General features: G+C 56.2%; 4 protein-coding genes across 11 annotated transcripts; 1 reads left to right on the top strand and 3 right to left on the bottom strand.

The window, feature by feature from the left end:
* Positions 1-1,266: 1,266 nt before the first annotated feature.
* LAMTOR4 (late endosomal/lysosomal adaptor, MAPK and MTOR activator 4) lies at positions 1,267-15,909 on the top strand. Of its 5 annotated transcripts, none has more exons than XM_027125942.1 (7): positions 1,403-1,669; positions 1,908-1,988; positions 3,875-3,992; positions 6,161-6,283; positions 8,520-8,599; positions 15,286-15,393; positions 15,797-15,909. In XM_027125942.1, exons 1-6 carry the CDS (start codon positions 1,523-1,525, stop codon positions 15,349-15,351), a joined length of 615 nt encoding a protein of 204 aa, XP_026981743.1. In that variant the 5' UTR covers positions 1,403-1,522; the 3' UTR covers positions 15,352-15,393; positions 15,797-15,909. The 5 variants fall into 5 exon arrangements, with proteins under 5 accessions (XP_026981746.1, XP_026981743.1, XP_026981742.1 ...); XM_027125941.1 differs by lacking the exon at positions 15,797-15,909 and adding an exon at positions 15,526-15,669; XM_027125940.1 differs by lacking the exon at positions 15,797-15,909 and having other exon boundaries at positions 15,286-15,669.
* On the bottom strand, positions 4,931-9,476 carry TRAPPC14 (trafficking protein particle complex subunit 14). Of its 2 annotated transcripts, XM_027125928.1 has the most exons (12): positions 9,065-9,476; positions 8,736-8,749; positions 8,428-8,523; positions 8,193-8,322; positions 7,940-8,026; positions 7,670-7,790; positions 7,417-7,564; positions 7,204-7,286; positions 6,938-7,101; positions 6,241-6,395; positions 5,816-6,009; positions 4,931-5,704 (listed from the first exon to the last, which is right to left on the bottom strand). In XM_027125928.1, the coding sequence occupies exons 1-12, from the start codon at positions 9,141-9,143 to the stop codon at positions 5,551-5,553; spliced, it is 1,425 nt and encodes a 474-aa protein (XP_026981729.1). In that variant the 5' UTR covers positions 9,144-9,476; the 3' UTR covers positions 4,931-5,550. The 2 variants fall into 2 exon arrangements, with proteins under 2 accessions (XP_026981729.1, XP_026981728.1); XM_027125927.1 differs by having other exon boundaries at positions 8,736-9,476.
* GAL3ST4 (galactose-3-O-sulfotransferase 4) lies at positions 9,600-15,272 on the bottom strand. 3 transcript variants are annotated; one of them, XM_027125933.1, is made up of 4 exons: positions 14,992-15,272; positions 13,552-13,864; positions 13,068-13,371; positions 9,600-11,044 (listed from the first exon to the last, which is right to left on the bottom strand). In XM_027125933.1, the coding sequence occupies exons 2-4, from the start codon at positions 13,674-13,676 to the stop codon at positions 10,022-10,024; spliced, it is 1,452 nt and encodes a 483-aa protein (XP_026981734.1). In that variant the 5' UTR covers positions 13,677-13,864; positions 14,992-15,272; the 3' UTR covers positions 9,600-10,021. The 3 variants fall into 3 exon arrangements, with proteins under 3 accessions (XP_026981734.1, XP_026981733.1, XP_026981732.1); XM_027125932.1 differs by having other exon boundaries at positions 12,927-13,371; XM_027125931.1 differs by lacking the exon at positions 14,992-15,272 and having other exon boundaries at positions 12,927-13,371; positions 13,552-13,935.
* On the bottom strand, positions 15,663-21,984 carry GPC2 (glypican 2). Its single transcript, XM_027125929.1, has 10 exons — positions 21,792-21,984; positions 20,972-21,130; positions 20,327-20,649; positions 19,423-19,503; positions 18,527-18,689; positions 18,136-18,266; positions 17,776-17,925; positions 17,547-17,686; positions 17,279-17,454; positions 15,663-16,531 (listed from the first exon to the last, which is right to left on the bottom strand). The coding sequence occupies exons 1-10, from the start codon at positions 21,955-21,957 to the stop codon at positions 16,284-16,286; spliced, it is 1,737 nt and encodes a 578-aa protein (XP_026981730.1). The 5' UTR covers positions 21,958-21,984; the 3' UTR covers positions 15,663-16,283.
* Between the last annotated feature and the right edge of the window lie 42 nt (positions 21,985-22,026).

Below are 22,026 nucleotides of genomic sequence, written 5' to 3' on the forward strand. Positions count from 1 at the left end.
TGGTTTTCATTACATTCACAAGGTTGTGCAACCATCATCACTCTATAATTCCAGAACGTTTTCATCACCCAAAAAGAATCTTCACACCCATTAGTCACTCCCCATTTCCCCCTCCACTCAGCTCCTGGCAACCACTAATCTGCTTTCTGTCTCTTTGGATTTGCCCAGTGTAGACATCTCACATAAATACAACCAGACAATATGTGGCCTTGTGTGTCTGATTTCTTTCACTTAGCATAATGTTTTCAAGGTTTATCCATGTTGTAGCACAGATCCGTACTTGATTCCTTTTTATAGCTGGATAATATTCCACTGTATGGACATGCCACATTTCATTTATCCAGTCTTCAGTTTATGGGTATTTAGGTTGCTTCCATTTCGGGGCTATTGTCAATAATGCTGTTATAAACATTTGTGTACAAGTTTTGTGTGAATGTATGTTTTCAATCCTCTTAGGTATGTATTTAGGAGTGGAATTTTTAGGTCATATTTAACTTTTCTACATCTAATTCTCATTTATAAATATAGTAACTCTATATTTAACTTTTAGAGGAAACTTGTCAATCTGTTTCCCACAGCAACTGCACTATTTTACGTTCTTGCCAGCAATGTATGAGGGCTCCAATTTCTCCACATCCTCATCAAGTATTTACTGTTTTATTACTACTTATCATTTTCCCTCACCCGCATTAACATTGCAGCAGCCCTAAAAACTATTTAAATTAAAACAAAAAATTTCTATGACACTCATATATTTAAAAATGACTCCAAGGTCATTTTCTAATTATTCCTGGCAGAGAATATTCAGTATTGCAGCTGCCTTGGCTAGCGAGGGATCAATGCACCATCACACCGTTTCTTACAGAATCCCGGGACAAAAAACCACTTTGGGAACAAATTTCTGTCTTAGAGAGCTGCCCGGAGTAGGCCCAAGAGTAGCACTTGAATAGCTCTTCATCTGCATTTCACGTTTTTTTACTCTATTCTCTTACTGTCCCACTGCGGGCGGTCTAGCCCTAGGTGGAACCCGGGCCGCCTCTGTTGCGCAGGCACAAACCCTTAGCCCAACCTCCTCCCTCCGGCCCCGCCCCCCCAGGCCCGCCCCTCCGCCGACATGCCCCCCTATCTCGGCGCTTTGGGGCTGAGGGAAGAGGAGATGAATGTTAAAGAGGGTCTGCGGCCAATCCGCGTGCGCCTCCGGGAAGCGGCGCTCCACACTGGCAGAGTAAGTCTGATGACGTAGCCACTCTCCAATCCGCATTCTGGGGGCGGGACTCAAGTCGGGCGGTGCAAGGCAGGAGGAGGAGACCGCCGGGTGGAATCACGTCACCTGGGACTGGAGCCGGAAGCTACGTCTGGCAGTGAGCGCCCCCCAGCACCTAAGGCTGCGATGGTGAGTGAGGACGCATGCGCGGGACTACGCGCCGGGGGTTCGGTGTCCCTGCCCCCCCATCTCCTTGGTCGCCCAGTCCTGAGCCTGCACTCCGCCCTCACCTCCTATCCGCCCCGGGACCGAGAGGGAATGGAGATGGAGGGGTGGCGACGTAGAGGGCTGAGCAGGGGACGGTGGGAGGGTGTACAGAGGCTGGGGAGTAATCTGAGGGGGAGCGGCGGGCCACAGGTGGAATTGGAGACCGGGCTGAGGGGAGTTGTCTGTGGGGTAGCAAAGGTGGGGTGTGGAAGGCCGGTGGAGCCCAGGGGCAGAGAGTGAGGACTGACGGAGGCTCAGGAAGATCAGTGTTGAAGGCCATGTAGAGGGAAGAGGGTCTGGAAGGGCCCTGGCTGGGGAAAGAGGCCTGGGGGGCCATTGTCAAGAGAGAGTCTTGGGTTTGCCAAGGGCTGTTCTTGGGTTTGCCAAGGGCTGTTCTCTTAGCCTGCTGTTCACTGATTGCATCTTTACCCACTAGACTTCTGCACTGACCCAGGGGCTGGAGCGAATCCCAGACCAGCTCGGCTACCTGGTGCTGAGTGAAGGCGCAGTGCTGGCGGTGCGTTTTGGAAAAGGGAGGGGGGGCTCCTCCAATACACATCGCCCGATGATGCCTTCTAACGTTGCCCAGTTTAACCTGATTTGTCTCTGTTCTTGATTTTTACCTGGTATCATGCCTGGCATATAGGAATTAAATTCAGGAATTAAATCAATTAATCTATCTCTGGAATCTTAGTCCTGTAACTGTTTTGAGGTAAAAGAGGTTTACTGACTTTACCAAAGCCAAAGTAGTTACAGGTTTGTTGATAACTGACATTACCTGAGTTATTCTTGAGTATGTCTTTATTTGGTATTTATTGAAGAGGCTTGGTATTTTGTTCTGCAGTACAATATAGTGTCAGTGCTCTAGAAGTTTTCAATCTAGCTGGAGAGACAAGGCTTAAGGTTAAAAGTTCAGCTAGAGAGACAAGGCTTAAGGTTAAAAGTTCAGCTAAAGTATTGCACGTGGTAAAGATAACTGAAGGAGTCCAGAGAGTGAAGGATTCAGCCCTTTGTGTTATAACTTGTGTTTTGGCAAGGAAACTTTCTTGGAAGAGACAAGAATTCAGCTGGCCTTAAAAGATGGATGGTTGTGAACAGGCAGAAAAGAAAGAGCATATTCAGGGCTGGGAGGTGGACATATTTGCAGGAGTGTGACATCAGCCTGTCTGAATTGCTGGTGGGTTTATGTTGAAAAGATTTGGAAATGTTTGGGGGAAGAAGAGGATATGTTAAGGAAAGATCTGATTGTGGAGGACTTTCAAGGCTGGGTTAACACCTGTGGATTAATCTTGGGGGGTAATAGGAGCTTTGAAGGGTTTTTGAACAGAAACAGCTGATGAAGTGATTGAGCGGAATTGTTCTATTAGGTGTAAAGATGAGCCGGAAGGAGAGGGATTCAGAAGCAGGGATGCTGTTGCCAAAATCTAGGTATGAAACAGCTGGTGGCAGTGAGAAGGAGCAAGGAGAGAAGAGATTTTTTAAAGGAAGAATCGATATGTCTTCGTAATGACTAGAGATAGGTAATAGAGGAGATAACTTTTCCATGCTGTAAGACTTTGAACTCAAGCCTAGAATTATGGTGCCTTAACAAACAGGGACTTAAGAAAGGAAGTTGATTGGGGAGGGGGAGAGGTAAGGGGAGTTTTGGTGGCTCAACTTTAAACACTGAGTTTGATATAGAATAATAGCAATTAAATATATAATGCTAGGAGTTATTCTAAGCATCTTACTAATATGCTCTTGTAACCCTCACAACAAGCCCATAAGATAGGTATTGTTGTCCCCAATTTACAGATGAGGTAACTGAGGTACAGAATGTCCAAGAGAGCAAAGCGTGCTGAATTTGACTCAGTGGGAGGCCCATATTGAGGAGGTAGGAAGAGGAAGTTGAGATCATCACGAGAAAAGAGGAAGCCCAGGCCACTGTGACATCATTACCCAAGGGCTAGGTAGTAGGAAGGGGTTCAGGGACAAAGGGGATGTTATGTTTCAGATTCTGCAGACAGGGCAACAAACAGGAAGACTGAGGAAAAGATGGCGCCTGGGACAAGTCTGTGGTGGGTGGGCACTGATGTTTGAGAATGTGATTTTATCAAATAAGTGGGAACAGGGAGAGAAATCAAGATTCAGGGATTAGGAAAACAGTGTCAGTAAAGAAATGGATGAGAGTCACTGCTTCCCATGAGGAAGCCCGGTATTTTAAGGTTGACAAACAGGATGGCATCAAGAGGGGCAACAACGTCACAGGGCAGTTTTCAGGTGGGTCTTTCCAAAACCGGGGGTGACCTTGGAGTATTGGAAAGTGGAGGCAGGTTACAAGTGCTAGAGCCAAAGTGTCCTCGGAATTTTCTCCCAATTCTGTTCCCTAATTCCTGCCATCTTCCCTCCTCTGTCTGCATGCAGTCATCTGGGGATCTAGAGAATGACGAGCAGGCAGCCAGCGCCATCTCTGAGCTGGTCAGCACGGCCTGCGGTTTCCGGCTGCACCACAGCATGAACGTACCCTTCAAGCGCCTGTCGGGTGAGCCCCTGGCCCTGGTGACGGTGTTGGGGGGTGCTGCTCCCCGAGGCTTCTCTTCTCAGGGAAAAGCACCTGTCTCCTACCAGCCGCCCACCACCTCCCTGGGGTCCCTGGTTCTGGCCACTCTGTTCCCCTTGGTATTCACCCCTGCATCAGAATTATGAGAAAGCAAGAGAAGGGGATTTAATGGAGACCTCCCATCTTCAAATCTCTGAGCTTGCAACTGTCAAATTTCTTTCGCTTTGGAGCCCAGCCAGTTTATGGTGACCCCCAGGGAGGCCTTCGCACCCCACTAACTCTCTGCTCCCTTCCCTCTCCCGGGGCGGGGGAAGGTGTGTCTCCCCTCCAGTGGTCTTTGGAGAACACACGCTGCTGGTGACCGTGTCGGGACAGAGGGTGTTTGTGGTGAAGAGGCAGAACCGAGGCCGGGAGCCCCTTGACGTGTGAGCCTGCCAGAGGGCGAGGGGCAGAGGTGGACGGGGCCGTGAGCCTCTGTGATGAGGAAGACGCAAACCTCCCCCCGCCTCTCTCTTGATTGCCATTAGAACTAAGGCTGTCTGCTCATCCACTTCCCCACCCCTACCGGGAAGGGCAGAGGCTTGGGGACTCTGTACTATGTTAAGGAGAGTGAGGGCGAGGGGACCTCCCTCTCCTCACCTTCCCTCCTAATAAACGTGAGTCTGATGTTCCCAGGCCCAGGGATGTGTCGTGTGTATTGGGGGAGGAGGGTCACACCCCATGTGTCTTCCAGCTTCTAGGGCCTCAGCCCAGAGGAGTGGAGCAAGGCCACCTCTAGACATCTAAAACTGGGACTCAGAAGAAAAAGAAAATGGGTGGGAAGGGAACTGAGGGGAGCTATTTGGTGTACATGCTAAAGGAAATCTTTCTGAGCCCCTGGCTCTCTGCTCCTGCCACCAACACACAAAGAACAGTCATTCTTCTCCCTCCTGAACAGGTATTTAATAGTCTTATTTCAGTTGGAAGCAGTAGTTGGAGAATAAGTTACAGGAACAGACAAACCAAAAAAAAAACCCCAAAAAACCAAAAAACCCCACATAAAGTGCTTCAGACTGCAAACGTAAACATGAGGACGAGGGGAGGCCACCAAGCTCTCTCCCCTGACCTGAGACAGGAGGGTCATGTCATTGTCGGGTCCCTTTACCATCACCACCCTCTGATCTCAGCCCTGCGGGTGGGAGGGAAGGAGGGAATGTCAGAGGCAGGGAAGACAACTTAAAGGAACGAGGGAAACACTTTGTAAACTTAGAACCAGGGTGCAAGGCGGGGGCAAGGGAGCTCCTGGAGCCCTTGCCTTGGCCGAGGGGTGGGGCCAGCCCCCCCAGGAGGTCCGGGAAATACTGCTGGCTTCACGCCGCAGCCATCCCTGTCCATTTCACAGCTTCTTCCCTCGTCCCTCATCAGCAGACACAGACAGGCGGCCCTGAGGGCCTCCTCACCCTCAGTGGGAGGCATCCCAGGGGAGGCACAGCCTGGAGGGAGCACCGCTCCGGGGGCTGTTGATTTCCAGGAGTGTGAGAGGGAGGAGAGCTGGATGGCGCTACTTGACGGGCTCCACCACCAGGACCTTGCACTCGCGCTTGGCGATCTTGTCCAGAGAGAGCACAGCCTTGTCCGGGGGCAGGTAGAGGGGGCGGCTGACAGGCGAGGCCACGGGGGGCGTGATGGCCCTGCGCTCCATCACGCTGCCCGACCTGGGGGAAGGCAGAGGCTATGAGCTCTGGTTGGACCCAGGGCCCCTCCCTGCTCCCTCTCCAACTCCAGCCTCTACCAAGTCCACTGGCACCCCTCCCGCGGTTCCGTACCTCATGAGGTGGCTGCGGGAGGGCTGTTGGTGGGAGAAGGACTGAGAGCGGCCCAGGCTCGCCTGGTGCCTCTCGACCAAGTCCCGGACGGCAGGGCTGCTGGGGCTGCTCTTGCGAGAGAGAGGCCGGGCCTCTGGCGGAGGGTGGGACACGCTGGCGGTGAACTGCAGCTTCAGTTTCATGTGCTGGCTCAGCTGGGGTAGGGAGACATGGATCAGCCACCCAGCTCGGCTTCCAGGCCCCGGACCTCCTTTCAGGTCATCTTCCCCACTTGACAGGCCTAAGTCGGATCTAAATTCCACCTTCCCTCCGCGCGGCTTTGTAGCACCACCCATTATGCTTCAGCCACAGAAACCAGCGGCCCTGACTCCTTCCACCTGACGCTCTGCCTCACCCAGCACACAGCCTGGCCCCCACCAGCCCACCTCGAAGAGTCCCGTCCTCAGAGCCTGGAAGGCCACACTGAAGGTGAGCGCGCTGCCCTTCCGGGAAAAGCCGAGGTTGTTGAGGGGTGTATGGCAGACGATGGAGTCCAGGGCTGCCTGCATGGCCCGGCGCTCCTCCTCACACAGCTGCTTTCCTGGGGGGGACAGAAACGGGGGCTGGGAAACACATCTGTATGGTGTTCCTCAGTTTGCAGAGGGCGTTCACGAGCACAGTCTTGTTTTGATCCTCAGAGCCACTCTGTGGAGTAAACTGAGTATATGCTATTGTTTGCTGAATTTTATAAATAACAGTAGCTAATACTTACTGTGTATTGAGATCTATTCTAACCACTTCACATAATATTAACTCACTAAGTCGCTGTAACAGCCCCACGAGGTATTATTTTCTCTGTTAGAGAGATGAGAAATCTGAGGCTCAGAGAGATTAAGTAACCTACCAAAGGTCACACAGCTAAGAAGTGGAAGAGGTACAAGTTAAACATACCAGGGAGCCCAGCTCCAGTGTCAAGGCCCTTAAAATCACTCTGCCCCGCGGCCTCTCTAAACTCTCCATTGTGACACCATGGAGACCACCCTGGTTCAGAGCCGAAGCAGCCGGCCACAGTCACCCATCTCTGTGACTGCTTCCCTTCCCCTCCCCTCCTTCGGGACAAGGTTAGGCCTGGCAGCCACCTACCAGCCTGGGCGTGCTCCGGGGTCCACACGAGCCTCACAGCAAGGAAGTCTTGGAGATTGTTGAGCAGCGTATAGGTGACAGTGAAACGCTCGTAGGTCCGAACAGGGGACTCACAAGAAGCAGTCATCACAAAGCACGGGCGGTCCAGGCGGATGCTGGGCAGGCTAGAAGCAATGAGAGAGGGAAGCAGGATGTGTGTGTTTTGAAACAAAGATGAACAGGATGGTACCCAGGCGGGGCCAGGGTGGGGTGTCCCACAAACTCACCGGTAGTGGGTATAGATGCTCTGGGTAAAGGGCAGCTTCGGCGTGGACCACTGAACCACAGCGATCAGGGGAACTTCTAGGCCCTGCCAGAGGGACAAAGGGAAACATCACATGTATCAGAGGTTCCCTCTCCCCTTAGTCAACCCCCTGGCCTCTTCCTCCCACTGCATTTTCTCACCCTTTCTCCTGAACACACCAGTCTCTTATACTCACCTCCTTGGCCCCTGGAGGGGGCTGCTCACCCCCTCTGAGCTGGAACAGGAAGTTGTGTTCCTCCAGAGCACTAAGCAAGCAGGGGAAGCAGCCAGAGGTACCAGGGAGCCGGCAGAAGGAGCCCATAGAGACTTCCCCAGATTGGTGACTAGTTCAGAAGAAAGGGACCAGAGCTGGATCTTTCCACACCAGAGCTCTCGGCCCTGCCCCCATCCCCACCACTGTGCGGCCCTGCCCCTCCCCAGGACCTCACCAGACATTGTCCACCAGCAGCACAGAGCCATCGGGCATGACAGGCAGATAACTGGCATTGAAGTTTGGGAGAATGCGGATATCCCAGATGGAAATTTCCTCCTGGGAGGAGCTGTTCAGCACTGTCGGAGGTAACCAGCTCAGCTCAGAGTATCTGGACCCCTTGGACCCCACCTTTTCCCCCCTAAAATGGATCTATCCCCACCAGAGTAACTGACACCCAGTCAGTGCCCTTGCTGCTGCCCAAGAACTGAGCCGCCAATCTGCTCACCCTTGAGCACGGTCAAGTGTTTTCCAGCCACAGTGAACTGGCGACATTTCAGAACTGGAGGAGGCAGCAGAGTCAGCAGGGTGCTCACTGCAGGAGAGGGCGGAGGCAAGAGATGATGGGCTGGGTGAGCCTCATTCCAACCCACAGTTCTAATCTTGCTCTTCTCTCCAGCTTGGGCACTTGCCAGTATCACCCCTCCACTGTCCCCCAAATTCCAGACTCCAGCATTTCCTCTCTGCATTCTCCTCCCCACCTTGGGCCTTGAAAGCGCTCTGCTCGCCCCGGAAGGTCTCCCCAGGAGATCGGGTTTGCAGCAAGCGCAGGTAGCCTTGATCTCTGACCTCTGGTGCCTCAACCTCCCGCTTCCACACGGTCACTACAATCTGAGCACAGGGGACACAGGACCACAGTCGAGAGAAAAGACACACAGCCAGCCTCAGAAAGGGCGTCTGAATTAGGACAACAGCTCCACCCCGTGCCAGCCTTACCTTGGCCTTAGGTGTCCCTGGGGGCAGTCTATCCAGTGAAACGGTGAGTGGGAAGATGACCTCATCTGTGGACACAATTGGTTCCTCCACAGGCAGCTGGGTTGTGAAAAGGGTGAAGAGGTCAGAAGAGTCAAGGCCGCCCGCAGCGCCAGCGTTCCCTTTAAGATCTGCGGTACGTGGTTCTCGCCCTCCCCTCTCCTCACCCGTCATCGGCCTCCCGCTTCCCTCCAGCGTCCCTCTCCCCTCCGGTCTTTGGAGCCCAGCAGACCGCCCCTCCGCCCTGTGCCGTGTCGCCCCGAGCTCCTCACCGTGGTCGCTCCCCCTGAGGTAGCAGGGCCCGGGCCGTGGGTGAGGAGGGGGCTGCAGCCTCGAAACAACCCCCCACCACCAGGGTCCCCGCCCCCCGGGGGTTCGGAATCCTGGTCGCCGGAGCCACCGCCCACGGGCGCCCCTCCGGCGCTGACCGAGGCCAGGGCGGCCAGGGCGGTCGCCAGTTCTGCCCAGGCCCCTCGGGAGCCCAAGCCCGGGCCGCCTCCGGCGCCGGACCCCACGCCGCCCCGGCAGCGCAGCACCAGCAGGAAGCGAACAGTCTCCCCCAGGTAGAGGTGGTTGCGCCGGGGCAGCGCCCGGTACCGGCCCGGGTCCCCAGCCAGCTCCGCGCGTGGTGGCAGCGGCACGGCGGGGAAGTACATCGAGTAGTCGCACTGGGACTCCATGGGCGGTGAAGGCGGCGCGGGCCGGGGAGCGAGGTGGGCCGTGGCCGGCGGAGGGCGAGGGGGCCGCTGGGGTGGGCCCGGGGAGCCCCGAGCCCCGACCGGTGCTGCGCGCGGCCGGACCGGCCCGACAGACCAGCCGGGGCCGGGAACCGGGGCAACGAGCCCGGAACCGAGACCCCGTGGGGCCGGAACCGGGGTGCTGGGCCGAATGACTGGAGAGACACCGGAAGCGGAAGGGAAGGGGCGTGGCCTCGGAGGCGCCGGAATTTGTGGGCGACCGGATTTTGGACAAGAAGAGCGGCGTGTTCCTGTGGTTAGCCCGCTGCGTGAAGGGTTTAGGTGAGACTGCAGACAGACCCCTTCTTAGAGAAAAACTATGAAGAGAACCCCCTCCAACCCCGTTTCTCCCAGGAAGATGCTCCATCCCCTTCCCTTCCGCCCTATATAGAGCAGGTCAAAGTTTCAAATTATTTATTCATTCAACAAACATTTCATAGTGAAATGAGTATAGCCCAGTAACAAATATTTCATAGAGAGATGGACGCGTTATTCCTATCCCTTGTGTCCCAAACAATTTCTGCCGTACTCCATGGTTTGCTCCTCCAGGGGGGCTTTGAGAGTGTTGTTTGGACCTGGGGGGGGGGCACGAGGTGCTGGGAAGGGAAAGGGGCAAGATGGGGGGAGGATGCTTCTAGGACTAGGATTCCTCGGCACAGGCTGGGGCCTGTGGGGCCCACATCCGTGCTAAGTTCCACTGGTCCTTTGGGGAGCAGACATGGTCTCTGGGGGAAGCAGAAAGGGCATGTGGCTGCCTCACATTCATCACTGTGCCCCTGTGGCTCAGCTGCTTTTCAGCCTAAGACTTAGTGGCCTGCTGCCTAGGGGGAGGGTAGCCTTGAAGTCTTGAGGGGCACAGAGACTGTTGGGGGGAACTGCTTGGCATCTAGTTTGTCCTTGTACTGTAGCTCAGGGGTAGCCAGGCGCTCACACTCCTCCTGGTCTTGGAGGCTCAGGCCACTCTGAAGCACGTAACCCAAAACCTTACCTGATCCAAACTGGAAAGGGCGGAACCGCCGGTCAGTGATGTACTTGGGGTCTAAAGCCTCACCCCCCACCAGACAGTGTTTAGCCAGGGCCTCTCGGCGAGCCCGGAGCTCCGCCACAGCACTGTCCAGCCGGCTCTGGCCGTATTGCTTTATCCGGGCCCACAGGCTATGGTTGAAGTGAACATAGAGAGCCCAGTCCAGGTTGTTCCAGGCTCGGGCCCTTGCAGACAGCTGCCTGTCCTCAGCAGTCAGTCCACCATCGCCGACAGCACTTCCGCCCTGCCCACCTCCAGCCTGAGCGTTGTGCATGAAGCCCACCACATCATCTAGACTCCAGCACAGGGCATCTGCCAGCAGGACCAATGACTCGTCAAAGTACTCGGCCACCAAGACCAGGTCAAAGACAGAGTCCAGCCAGGCCAGATTCCACTGGATGAAGGATGAAGACCTCAAATCTAAAGAGGCAGAGCTGGACGTCTGGCTGTGACCATCAGCAACAGTGGGAACGGGATGGAAGAGAGCATTGGGATCCAAGGTGTGGGCTCGCCGGCCAACACCAGAAGGCAGCTGTGGCGGGTTGGGATCTCTGGGGGGATGAGGATTCCCTCTCTTGGTCCTCATCTCTGGGGGAAAGGGGAGGCCAAAGTCAAACCATAACAAGTTGCGTGCATAGTGGTCCCCACGGGCCCCGGGCTGGTAGAAGGCTCGGGGATTGTCCAGGAAGGCAGCCAAGGACGGTGATTTGCGGAAAGCCGATGATGTGGATTTATAGTAGGAGAAGGCAGAGCGGGCCAGAGCCGCTGGGTCTCGGACAATGGAAAAGAAGAAGCTGTCAGAAGGCATGACCTGAAGTACCTGCAGAGAAGAGGAAACAGACATAAGGAGAGAGAACTAAGCCAGGAAGAAACTTAGAGCAAACCCAGTGCCCACGGATCCCCCAGCCTCCTCCAACCTCCTTCTGACAGCTCTGCTGGGAACCCCCAGCTTCCTTCACCAGCTACATAGATCTTGGGTAAGGTACTTAACATCTCTGAGACTCAATTTGCTTATCTGCAAAACGGGGATCCATCATACCTTCCTTCCCAAGTGATGATGGAGGTTACATGAGATAAGGATAGGAAGGAACCTGGAACATGGGAAGCTCCTGGAGAACATTAACTTCCTTGGGCCTTTCTGTCTGCCTTGGTCAGTAACACTTCTAGGAATCAAGCTTTGTGTTCACTTCTCCAACAAAAACCTAAGTGCCTACTCTGGGACTCTGTCACAACTCCAAGAAAGGAGCTGGCCTCAGGCCTTCTCAGGAGGATCACTGGCAGCAAATAGGGAGGAGACAGAGCAGTCGCAACGCTGTCTCAGGTATAGGCGTCAGGGGCAGGCCAAGCCCAGGATGGCCGAAGGACAGGGCACTCCTGGGGCTCCTTGGCATCTTGCAGAGCAAGAGACACCCCTGGAATAGGCACTGGGGAGCCATGGCCACTCGGTAGGGTGCTGCTCTGAGGCCTAGGATGTGTGGTCCCACTTCTGGGCAAGAAGGAAGGTGGGGATTGGGCTGAGCCACACCCTAGCGTGGTCCTTCAGGCAGATCCGTGCCAGAACTCAGCTCTGGGGCTCCTTGAAGGGTTTCTGCCTCTGAACGCGACCTCTGTCATTGAACCTGACTCCCTGACAAGTCTTCCAGTCTGCTCTGCCGATGTGGGCATGCCTGCAGGGCGAGCCTGTGAGCTGTATGTCTCTTTGAAGGCATAGGGAAACAGTGCAGAGAACGGTCTGTGGCATCAGATGGACCTGGAATAAAATCCCAATTCAGCCATTTACCAACCCTGTAACTTTGGGCAGGTTATCGAACTTCTCAGAGCCTCCATCAGTAAATCTGGGTTAACACTTACCTTGAAGGATGTGGAAGTGTGGGGAACATGGGGGGTAGTGAGGGGTGGTGACAATCATCCTAAACTCCAGAGGAACCTGCCTCAGTGACCGCTGTCCTCGCCTCACTCCCAGCAGTGCCCCCTCGCTTCCCATTAGATCACATTCATGCTGCTCAGCTGCTTTCTCCTTCTCCAGCTCCAACAGGACTGCCTTTGCAGCCACCACTGAAGTTCTACCACCTACACACGCACACACACCACTGCCACCATGTCTTTAAGATGTTTTGCTCTAAGAACGCCTGATATTTTCCTTACTACAAAGTCATGTCCACTCTTTCCTATAAAACCCACCTCTCCAGAAAGCCCCACCTCTTTTGATGACTATTCTCCCCACAGTTCTGAATACAAACACACATACACACGCACACAGCCCACAGAAGGCACTTTGACTTTGGAGCAGCTGGGCCTGGGTTCAAATGCTAGCTCTGTGGCTTTCCGTTAACAGAGGCCTGTCACTTAGCCTCTCTGAGATTCAACCTCCTCATCTGTGTAGTGGAGACACTTATAATGCCTTCCTGGCAGGATGACGGTAAGATGACTATCCAGCACCCAAGAAGTATTCAGTGAAAGTTTGCTCTTTCCCTGTATGTGTTCATTTGCCCATTGATTTTCTTCCTCCAAGGGGCCAGGAAGGGCCAGGTACCTGGAGGGAGGGTTGGCGGGGTGGGGTCAGAGTTGGCGGGACACTGATGCCAGCAGGATAAATTGGTCAAGGAGAGAGACTGCAGTAAACTCTAGATGGAGAGGGCAGAACTTCGGCTGCCAGAAAATTCTGAGGAAGGGACAGCTGAGGAGGGGGCAGCAGGACTCACCTTTGTGGCCCCCATGCCCAACTCTTGGGTGAGGGGATGCCTGGGGAGCCTCCAGGCCTGGGGTCTCCTCCCCTGGTGGTCTTGGCTACAGGCATGAGCCCATCTCTCGCCAGTCCTGTCCACCCCCTCGACACTCCTCACCTCTTTCAGGTTGAACCTCATGTGATGACAGAGGATGTGGAAGGGGGACTGGGTGCCTCCACCCTGAGGGCGGTAGCCTTTGACCCGAGAGGCCTGGAAAAGCTTTGGGTAGCCGAACTGATAGCGGGCGGGGAGGGCGAAGCGCAGCCCATGTCGGTCCCCGTAGCGGTGAAGTAGACTGAGCACAGAGCTGCTCCCGGATTTATGCGTCTTCAGGAACACGAGTCGCTGCCGTGGCGGGCAGGATGGAACAGCTGGTCCCGGGGTTGAGGCCCAGGACTGTCGGAGCTGCAGCCCAGGTAGCCTGGGGAGAGACGGGAGGGGAAGTGTCGTGTCCCTCACCAGCAGGTGGATGAGTGTCTTGAGGAGAAAGGACGAGGGCGTGGAGCATCCTCTGAGTCCCCAAGAGTCACAGCCCCAGGTGGGACGGGGAGGATCAAGTGGGGGGGCATCTGTGGGGCGTTGGGACAAGATGGGAACTCACCTCCTCTGGAAGGGACCCCCCCAGAGCTGGAGGGCAAATCCGATGGTCATGAAGACTCCCAGAGCCACCCCCAGGCTCCGAGGCCCCCAGAGGCGCATGGTCCTGGTAGGAGACAGAGGGCCCATGTGGCACAGGGAAGGGGGTTGCTAGAGCGGGGCAGGGCAAGGGCCAGGCACAGAGGCAGAGACAGCTTGAGACAGCCGTGCAGCCGCGGAAGGCGCCGGTTCGAGTTTGGGGGTTCATTCCCCAGGTCTGCTCGCAGCCCCGGTTGAGTCTGCCCCCTGAGTTAGCAGATTTTTGCCTCTGTCAGCGTCTAGAAGGGAAATGAAGGGGAAGGAGGAGAGTCTAAGGAGGGGGTAGAGCCTTCTCTCCTGCTGCTGCTGCAGCTGAGACCTCATTCCGGGCAGGGGGGCAGCGGAGGGGGGAGCCCTCTCTACACCCAGATCTTCTAGGTGCCCCACGACTGCTTCTCTGCTGTCAACCTGCAGCTCCTTCCAACCTCCACTGACAGCTCCTCACTGAGCCCCAGGGATTTGGAAGGCAAGGGGAGAAAGATCAGACCGGTCCGCTCATACCAGTGAAACAGACATCACCGGGCCCCTGACCACCTCCTCTGCCCCTCTGTCTGTGACATGTCGGGCTGAAGAGCCCCATTCTGAGGCTGAGAGGAGAAGCCATAAGGAGCGAATGAGGGCCAGACAGGGCACCAGCTTAGGAACCCAGGGAGGTGAAACCACAGGAGCAACTTTGTAAAGAATAAGAGCCGACCAGCTCATCTAAGCTCAGGTATGCTTTCCCTCTTGGCGCCAGGCAGAGCCCAGTGTGTGAGAGGGCCTGGGGGGGTATAGGGTTGTTTAGGAAGCCCAGATCCCACACACCCCCATTCCCACTTTCCAACCCCAGCAGTGCACCCAGAGGGGATTGAGAGGGTGGGGCTGGAGAGAGACTGCGACACAAAGAGACAAAACCCGAACGCCGAGCTTCAGAATTCCTTCCCAGGCCCCAGCTTCCCAATCTACTGAGAGTCCAGACCTGCCCCTTCAATTCCAACCCGCAGCCCCTCCACCAAGCCCCGACGGCCCCCTTCCAGGACGAGCCCGGAGCGACCCCAGGCAGAGAACCCACACTGGCCACCTAGAGACCCGCCCCCTCTGGCATCATCCCCCAATTTCCTCCCCCAACCCAGCCTCCAGGATCCAGCCCCGCACTGGACTCCTTCCTGTGTCCAGATTTCTTCTATTCCTTCCATCCATCCCTGTCTCCTCCCATTACCCCCGATTCCAGCCCGCAGTTCCCTCCAGCTTTGGTGACTGCTCAGTCTGTTGCCAGCCCTGAGTCGGCTCCCTCTGGGGTTCTCTCTATGAAACCCCCCCAAGTCTCCTCCCATAAACTCTAGAGTCCCTCCACTGGCCGAGGCCTCGGCTTCACATGCCCACTCACCAGGCCACCTGAGGAGCAGCAGGGAAATCGGGGTCTGGCCCTCCCGCCTGCTCCAGCCACCGCCCGGTTTCTCGCTCGGCTCAACTTTCCCCCTAAACTTTCTCAGCGCCCAGGCTCCTCCCCCTCCCTCCCTTTGTCCCGCCAGTCTCTGCAGCTGATTCGGCTTTGATCGCGTCTCTGGGTCTCTCCCTCCCTGCACCTTTCCCTCTCCTTCAGGGCACCCAGCCTGCCATTGGAAGACACCAGTCCTACCCTCCTTTGGCACTTAGGAATCAATTATACTTTTTCTTTCAGCTTTCTGCAGAACAAAAGCCTCATTCAGGCGACCAAAGGAAAGAAGGAAAGAAGAAAGGAGAATGACAGACAAGAGTTGAAAGCAGACATTGTCAAGGACATGACAAGGTAGCCAGAGGCTGACACAGAGAACTGGGGCCCCAACTCTGACGGCAGGGTCAGTGGTGTGGTAATATTAACGGTGGCTTGGGTCCAAAAGAGTTTTGCAGTCCCCTCCCCGCAACTCTCCCCATTTTGCAGATGAAGGTGCTCAGACCCAGAGGGTGGACAGCTTGCCCAAACTCAATCCCAAGGGACAGGTTCCAAGATAAGCAGGCAGAAATGAACTGCTGGTCACAGAGGCTCTGGGCTAAAGGTACAGAAAGTCACACATAGGGTCCAATAAATTAGCCATTTATTTATAAATAAAATCGAGCCGAACACTGAAACATGAAACGGGGAAGCTTGTGAAGGATGTGGTGGATGGCAGAGGCCATGAGATATGCTTTTATTTCTTCTTTCTTTTTTCTAGTTTAAGAAAGTGATACTGAAAAAACTCGATAGAACCCGACCCATAGATCCTGACATCCTAGTCCCCTGCCCTGCACCCCGCAAACACCAGCTTTGTCTGTTTCTGAGACCGGGTGCCCCCACCCATTCCCCACCTTCAACTTCCTTCAAACCCCTCCCCCCGCAACTCTAAAACTCCTCCCTTTTTCTCTGTTGGGGCTCACCACCAGCCCAACCATAGAGGCTGGGTTAGAGAGACCACACCTCCTTCCTAAATAAATACCCCCAGCCCCTCCTCCCCAGATACCAAATGAAAAAATAAATATAGTGAACACCCATCCCCAACCCAACCCACCAATGGAAATCTGGATTTGGGGCCCCAGCCATTCACCCAAAAAGTCCCTTCTCTACCCTCTCTGCAGCCCCCTCCGACTCCTCCCCAGACCCAGCAGACGGGGGAGGAGGGGATGGGCCACGAACCCTTCTGATGCCAGGGCACCCCTCCCCAGTTATCGAGGTCCGAGCAGGGCCAGGGCTGAGAGGAAGAGAATGAGGAGGGGTTGGGTGTGAAAACTGACAGACGTCCCTCCAGTCCTGCTCCTGTCTTGGCTGTGGCGGATAATGACACCTCCTCCTTTGCCCCCAGCACCATCCCTTCGAGGAGGGCGAGGAGGCCGGGCCGGGGGGGCCACAGCTGCTGGCCCAGCCATCCAGTCATCTGCATAGTGCTGTCCCTCTCCAGAGCCGCTAGCGTCCTCTGCAGGGAGGAAGAGGATCGGAAACAGACAGGGATGGAAAAGAGAGGTAGCGGGAGACAGAGAGAGAGAAGGAGCCACAGGCAGCGAGGGAGAGAACTCGAGATAAAAACAGTGATAGGTGGAGGGGTGGAGGAGCAGGCAGGGTGAGAAGAGGGAGAAAGCGAATGACAGGAAGGTGAGCAGAGAGATCAGACACATGAGAATGAGGGAAGGCAACGAGAGACAGGAAGAGACAACGAGGCAGACAAAAAGGAGAGACAGATGGAGAGAGAGGATAAACAGGAAAAGAGAGAAAACACACGTACACAGAAGCAGCGAGCAGACGGGAAGTGGGGGAGAGACAGAGACAGACAGTGGGAGAGAGGAAAAAAATAGATGTCAGTGCCTTGTTTCCCTGGCAAATTCTACTTTGGGGAGCCAGCCCCATGGCGCCCGCACCCCACTTCCCCACCTCCCGGGATTGCCCACTCTTAGGAGCTTCCCACCGTTCTGTAAGAGTGTTTTGGTGTCTCCCCCAGGGAACCATGAACTCAAGGATAGAGACCCTGTCATTGGTGCTCTACCCCCTACCTTTGAGTAAAGCGCTCAATACGTGCGTGTAAAATGTGTGAGTCAATGAATGGATGGTAACGGAGAGACGCCAGGGGAGGGACTACAGAAAGCAGGAGGCGGGGCTGCGGGTTGGCCCGGGTCCAATCGCGGAAAGCCGGGCGGAGCGAGGCACTCGCGGCGGCCCGGGGCCTCACCCCAGTCCTCCAGCTCCAGGTCGCGTCCCAGGGCGGCCGCCTTCATCCTGGTCGTGGCCGCCCGGAGCTGCAGCCGCCGCCTCCGCGTCTGGAGGTCGGGGCTCGAGGCTTCCGCATCCAGCTCCGGGTTGTCGATCTGCCCGGCCTGGGGACCCCCGACCACGGGCGACAGGTACCTGCGAGCAGAGCAGCCCCGGAGGCTCCCGCCCCGCCCCCGGAGTCCGCCTCGCCCTCCCGCCCGCCGCCGCCGCCGCCGCCCGGCTCTCACCGGCCCCGCCCAGCTCCGGTCCAGCAGGGCGCCGCTTCCTGGGAGACGTCCGCAGCCACGCGGGGGTCCCCGCACACTGTCAGGGGCAGCCCGGCCCAGAAGCCCCTCACCCGGCCCAGCCGCTCGCGGAGCTCCCACACCTGGACGCAAAGAGAGCCCGGGAGGAGCTGGTGCGCGCGCCCCCCGCCCACCGCCGCGCCTGCGCCCCCGCCTGCCGCCCGCCACTCACCAGCCGGGGCAGGCTGGCGCCCGCAGCCGTCGTGGGCCGCTCCTCCTCCGCCGCCGCCGCCGACCAGAGCCGGCCCACCTCCTCCCGGGGGGCTGGGGCACGGCGGGCGCGGGCCGGCGCCGGTTGGGGGCTCCCGCATTCCTGGAACACCTGCGGCACCGGAAAGAGACCCCACAGACAGTCGTCCCGCGGTAAAAACTACACTCCAATACTCCAATCGCCCCCGACACCCCAGTTTATCCAGAGGCCCTGCAGTGTCTCACTGACACCCTGCACTGTACCCCCAGCCTGGGGCCTCCCCCTCCACCCTTCTCTCTCCGGTTCTCCCGCCAACTCCCACTCTTCTCGTGGCCCCTGTACCTGGGCTGACAGCCCCACGCTGTTTTCCTGCAGATGCATCAAACCCTCCGCGATCTTCACCCCGATGGACTGTGCTGCTAGCTCAAAGGAAAAGGGGCCCTGGATCTTCCCGGCCAGGAACAGGAGACCATCTTGAAAGAGGGAAAGAGAGGGAAAGAGAGGGAAAGGGTGAAATGAGGGGGCATCCAGGGGGACGCTCACTGAGGTAGGGTGTTCACGCAAATCCTGACCCCGGCCTTGGAGGGAAGCAGCAGGTCTTAGATGGGGGAAACTGACATGAGAAGAGCCGCTCCTCATCCTCTCCCCTCAGCACCGCTTAACACTCCCTCCCTGGTCCACCCTGCCCACCCCCACACAGACAGCCCTCCCGGCCTTTCCTGAATCCCCTCACCCAGATAGGCCCCCCAGTCAGGATCCAGTCCCTGGCTGCTGATACAGCCGTGGGCCACGTTGAGGCAGAAGCCCCGGCAGGGTGGCAGCGAGGGGACCCCCCGACAAAGGGGGCAGCCTGTCAGACGCATCACAGCCCGCTTGCAGCCTTCGGACAGCGGCATCTGGGAGCAGAGAGCAGGCCTGTGTCATCCACGGTTGGCTGCCCTCAGCCAAGCCTGGTGCTGGGCACAGAGAAAAGTCAAATGCCCCACCCCACCTTTCCCAGGCTCTCAGTGTAGAGCTGGATGTGAACATCTAGGACTGATGACCCCATGTGGTAGCAGGAGTGACCCCAGGACTGCCACAGATCAGAGGAGGGAGGCTCCTAGGGGCCAGGTTGCAGATGCTGCTTCTTGGGAGAGATGGGGCGGTGAGGGATCTGAGAAAAGGTTCAAGGACAAGACTGAGCCCATCATGGTTGGGGAGAGAGGAGGATGAGGATGCAGGAAGTAAGGCTGGGAGGTCAGGGAGAGAATGAGCAGTAGAGAGAGGGCCTTGAAGGCCAGGCCAGGAACCTGGCCTCCAGTAGCAGGGAAGAGGGAGCCACTGAGTGGTCCTGGAGAAAACCAGGAGGGCCAGTACTGCAGTCTCAGAGATGCTATGGAGATGAGCAGGCCCGTAGAGGCTGGCAGGGGGTAAGAGTCATCAGAGGGTCAGAGGTGGGAGGAGATCATGGGTCATGACACAAGGGAGACTCCAGCCTTTCTGATTTACCCTGGGATGCCAGGGCTTCAAGGCTGATATGGGAAGGCCCCAGGCCTCTCCTGCCAGCTGGCACCGGACTCTTCTTCATGGGACCTTTCCTGCTTCTTGTCTCCCTCCCTGGGCCCTGCCCATACTCAGGCTCCCTCTAACCTTAAGCGTTTCGCTGACCACATCTCTTCCGGTCTCCAGGCCCTGGATAAAGGCCCGGGCAGCCACCAGGGCCCGGGTTATCTGGGGGAGGGGAAAGAAGGTGAGAAAAACCACAGGACTGTTGAGGGTCAGTCAACACTGGGACCAAGAGACTGCACCAAGGGGATGAGCAGGGGGGTGAGGTTTGTAGGGTTATCTTGGGGTGGTTAGGAGTGTCAGGTGGTCCCGGGAGGCAGGTTCAAGAGGATCAAAGGAATCACAGTCTAGAAGGACCCAGGGGAACTGGGCTTGGGAAGAGGTGGAGGGATTACATTTTACAGGGCTTGGAGATAGAGGGGCTTGTATCAGAACAAACACTAAACCCGAAGCCAGGAGACCTGGGTGTGAAACATAGCTCTACCACGTATTGGCTGTGAGACCTTAACCTCTGGGAAGTTCAGTTTCCTCATCTGTAAAATAGGAATGCTAATATCTACCTCCTAGAGTTATGATGATAATTAAATGAGAGACTATAAATGAAAATTCTTCTTAAATATTAAGTGTCTAATTCACAGTTAGTTGAACCAGAGGAAGCCAAGGTATTGGGATTAGGGAGGAGTTGGCAGAAAGGTGGGGTGAGGGGAGGCAAGAGCAGGTGAGTGGGTCAGCAACTTGTGTAAACTAGGACACAGAAAGGGGGCCATCCAATTAAAGGAGACCAAGGAGCACTGGGTCAGGCAGAGGTGACTGAGGCTCAAGATAGGGGTCACCAGGTCAGACATGGCTGCCATGCAGGATAGAGGGATCACCAGGTCAGGGGTGACTGGGGCATGGAAAGGGGGTCATTGGGCTGGAGGTGAGTAGTACATACTTCAGAGGTCACTAGGTCAAAGGTGGCTGAAACTCAGGCCTTGGGGCCCCTCACCTGCAGGCGGAGGCGGCGGGGTGAGTCCCCAAAAGGCTTCAGAGAGTCATCAGCAGAAGAGGCCAGGCGCGTGAGGCAGAACAGGTAGTCAGGGGAGAAGATGTACTGTGGGTGCAGCAGGGGGAACATTTTCTCCAGGACCTGAGCCCAGAAATCCACCAAGGCATCATCTAACCCCTCACCGGACCTCTCATAGTAGTCCCGTAGCCGAGAGAACAGGCCACTGAACAAGGGGGTGTGCTGGGCATACAGGCGGCCGAAGGAGCGCTGGAAGAGCAGGGACAGGGAGTGCTCGGCTGATGAGAGCATCTCCCGAAAAACCTCTGTGGCAAGTGCAGAGAAAGGGGTGTGAGGTGGGGTAAGGCCAGAGAAGGATGGACAAGTGAAAGGGCAGAGGCAGGAAGAGATGGGCATGGGGAGAGAAAAGAAAAGTGAGTCAGAAATTAAGCAACTCTTAGAGGTCTGGGCAAATTGGGGCTGGGGGTGGAGGGCAGGACCTTGAGAGAGCCTAGGGTGGGGATGCGGGGGCTAAGCCAGGGCCGGAGTGCCTTAGGGATAGAGTCAGGAGCAGGGACGGGATGCTTGCTCGGGTCATGAGCACAGAGAGGAGGTGCGAGGCCAGGTTTGCGGACGCCAGGTCCTCACCATCAAATCTTCTGTGCCGGGCAGCCAGTGTGTGAACCAAGAAGGAGCCGCTCTCTTCCACCAGGCCTCGGAAGGTGGCCTCAGTCTCCCAGGTCAGCTTCTGCTCTATCTCACTGGAACAGCAAGTGTACTCCTGGGGACAGATCCGGAGGTGCTCACCTGGACAGAGGAGACACGAAGGAATGGTGGGAAGTCGTGTCGTGAAACTGCTTCCTTCTCCTGCTGATCTCTGGGGGCCACCCTTTCTCTTTGAACTGTCTGGTTTCTTTTCTATTGTCTGCCACCACATTCCCACCTGGCTCTACCCCCTTCTTATTGTCCCCTCACCCATCCCAGGTCCACTGGCACTAGCGATAGGATCAAATAAAGATGGGCCCATTTAGTGATCAGAGGGTCCTAGGTAGCCTGCCTAACATCGCACACCCCAGGCCTCTAAGGACTTACAGGATGGCTTCAATGGGAAGAATGGGGTTTGGAGGGGTGGGATTACCTGGTAAGAAAGAAAGTATTGTCATAGAAGGGGCTCATGGAAATAGCGAGGGGAACAAATTGGGCTGTGAATAAAGAAACACAGAGGCGGGTGCTAATTACTAGAAAGGGATTCCTGGGGTGGGGGTGGAGTAGAGAGCTATTATCTGAACAGGAGTGTTATTGTGATCCTGGTAAAGAAGTTCCGGAGGAGAAGAGACATTATTACTATGAGACGAAAAGATTATTATAACGGCCACTCTGAAAGGGAAGAGAGTTATTGTGAGATGGGGGGACCGGCCCCCGCCCCCTCCCTCGCCCCCAATTCTCTAGTCTTCCTTTTTCTCCTCACCTGAGATCAGGGCGGGAGGGAGTAGGCTTAAGCTATATCCCCGGGCCCCCAGGATCTGCCGGGTCTCAGTGCAACTCCGGGTGACCTTTGCCTCGATACCGGGTCCAGGACCAGGACCGGGACACAGAGGCAACAGCAGAAGCAGAAGAGATCGCAGCGCGTACATAGCTGCTGCCACCTTGGGACGGCAAAGTGGGTCCTAAGAAGGAAAGAAGAGCCGCCCGAACTCAGGAAG

The sequence above is a fragment of the Aethalodelphis obliquidens genome, unplaced genomic scaffold, assembly GCF_003676395.1.
Source record: "Aethalodelphis obliquidens isolate GAN/ISIS:26980383/991018 unplaced genomic scaffold, ASM367639v1 scaffold30, whole genome shotgun sequence".
Lineage (NCBI taxonomy): Eukaryota > Metazoa > Chordata > Mammalia > Artiodactyla > Delphinidae > Aethalodelphis > Aethalodelphis obliquidens.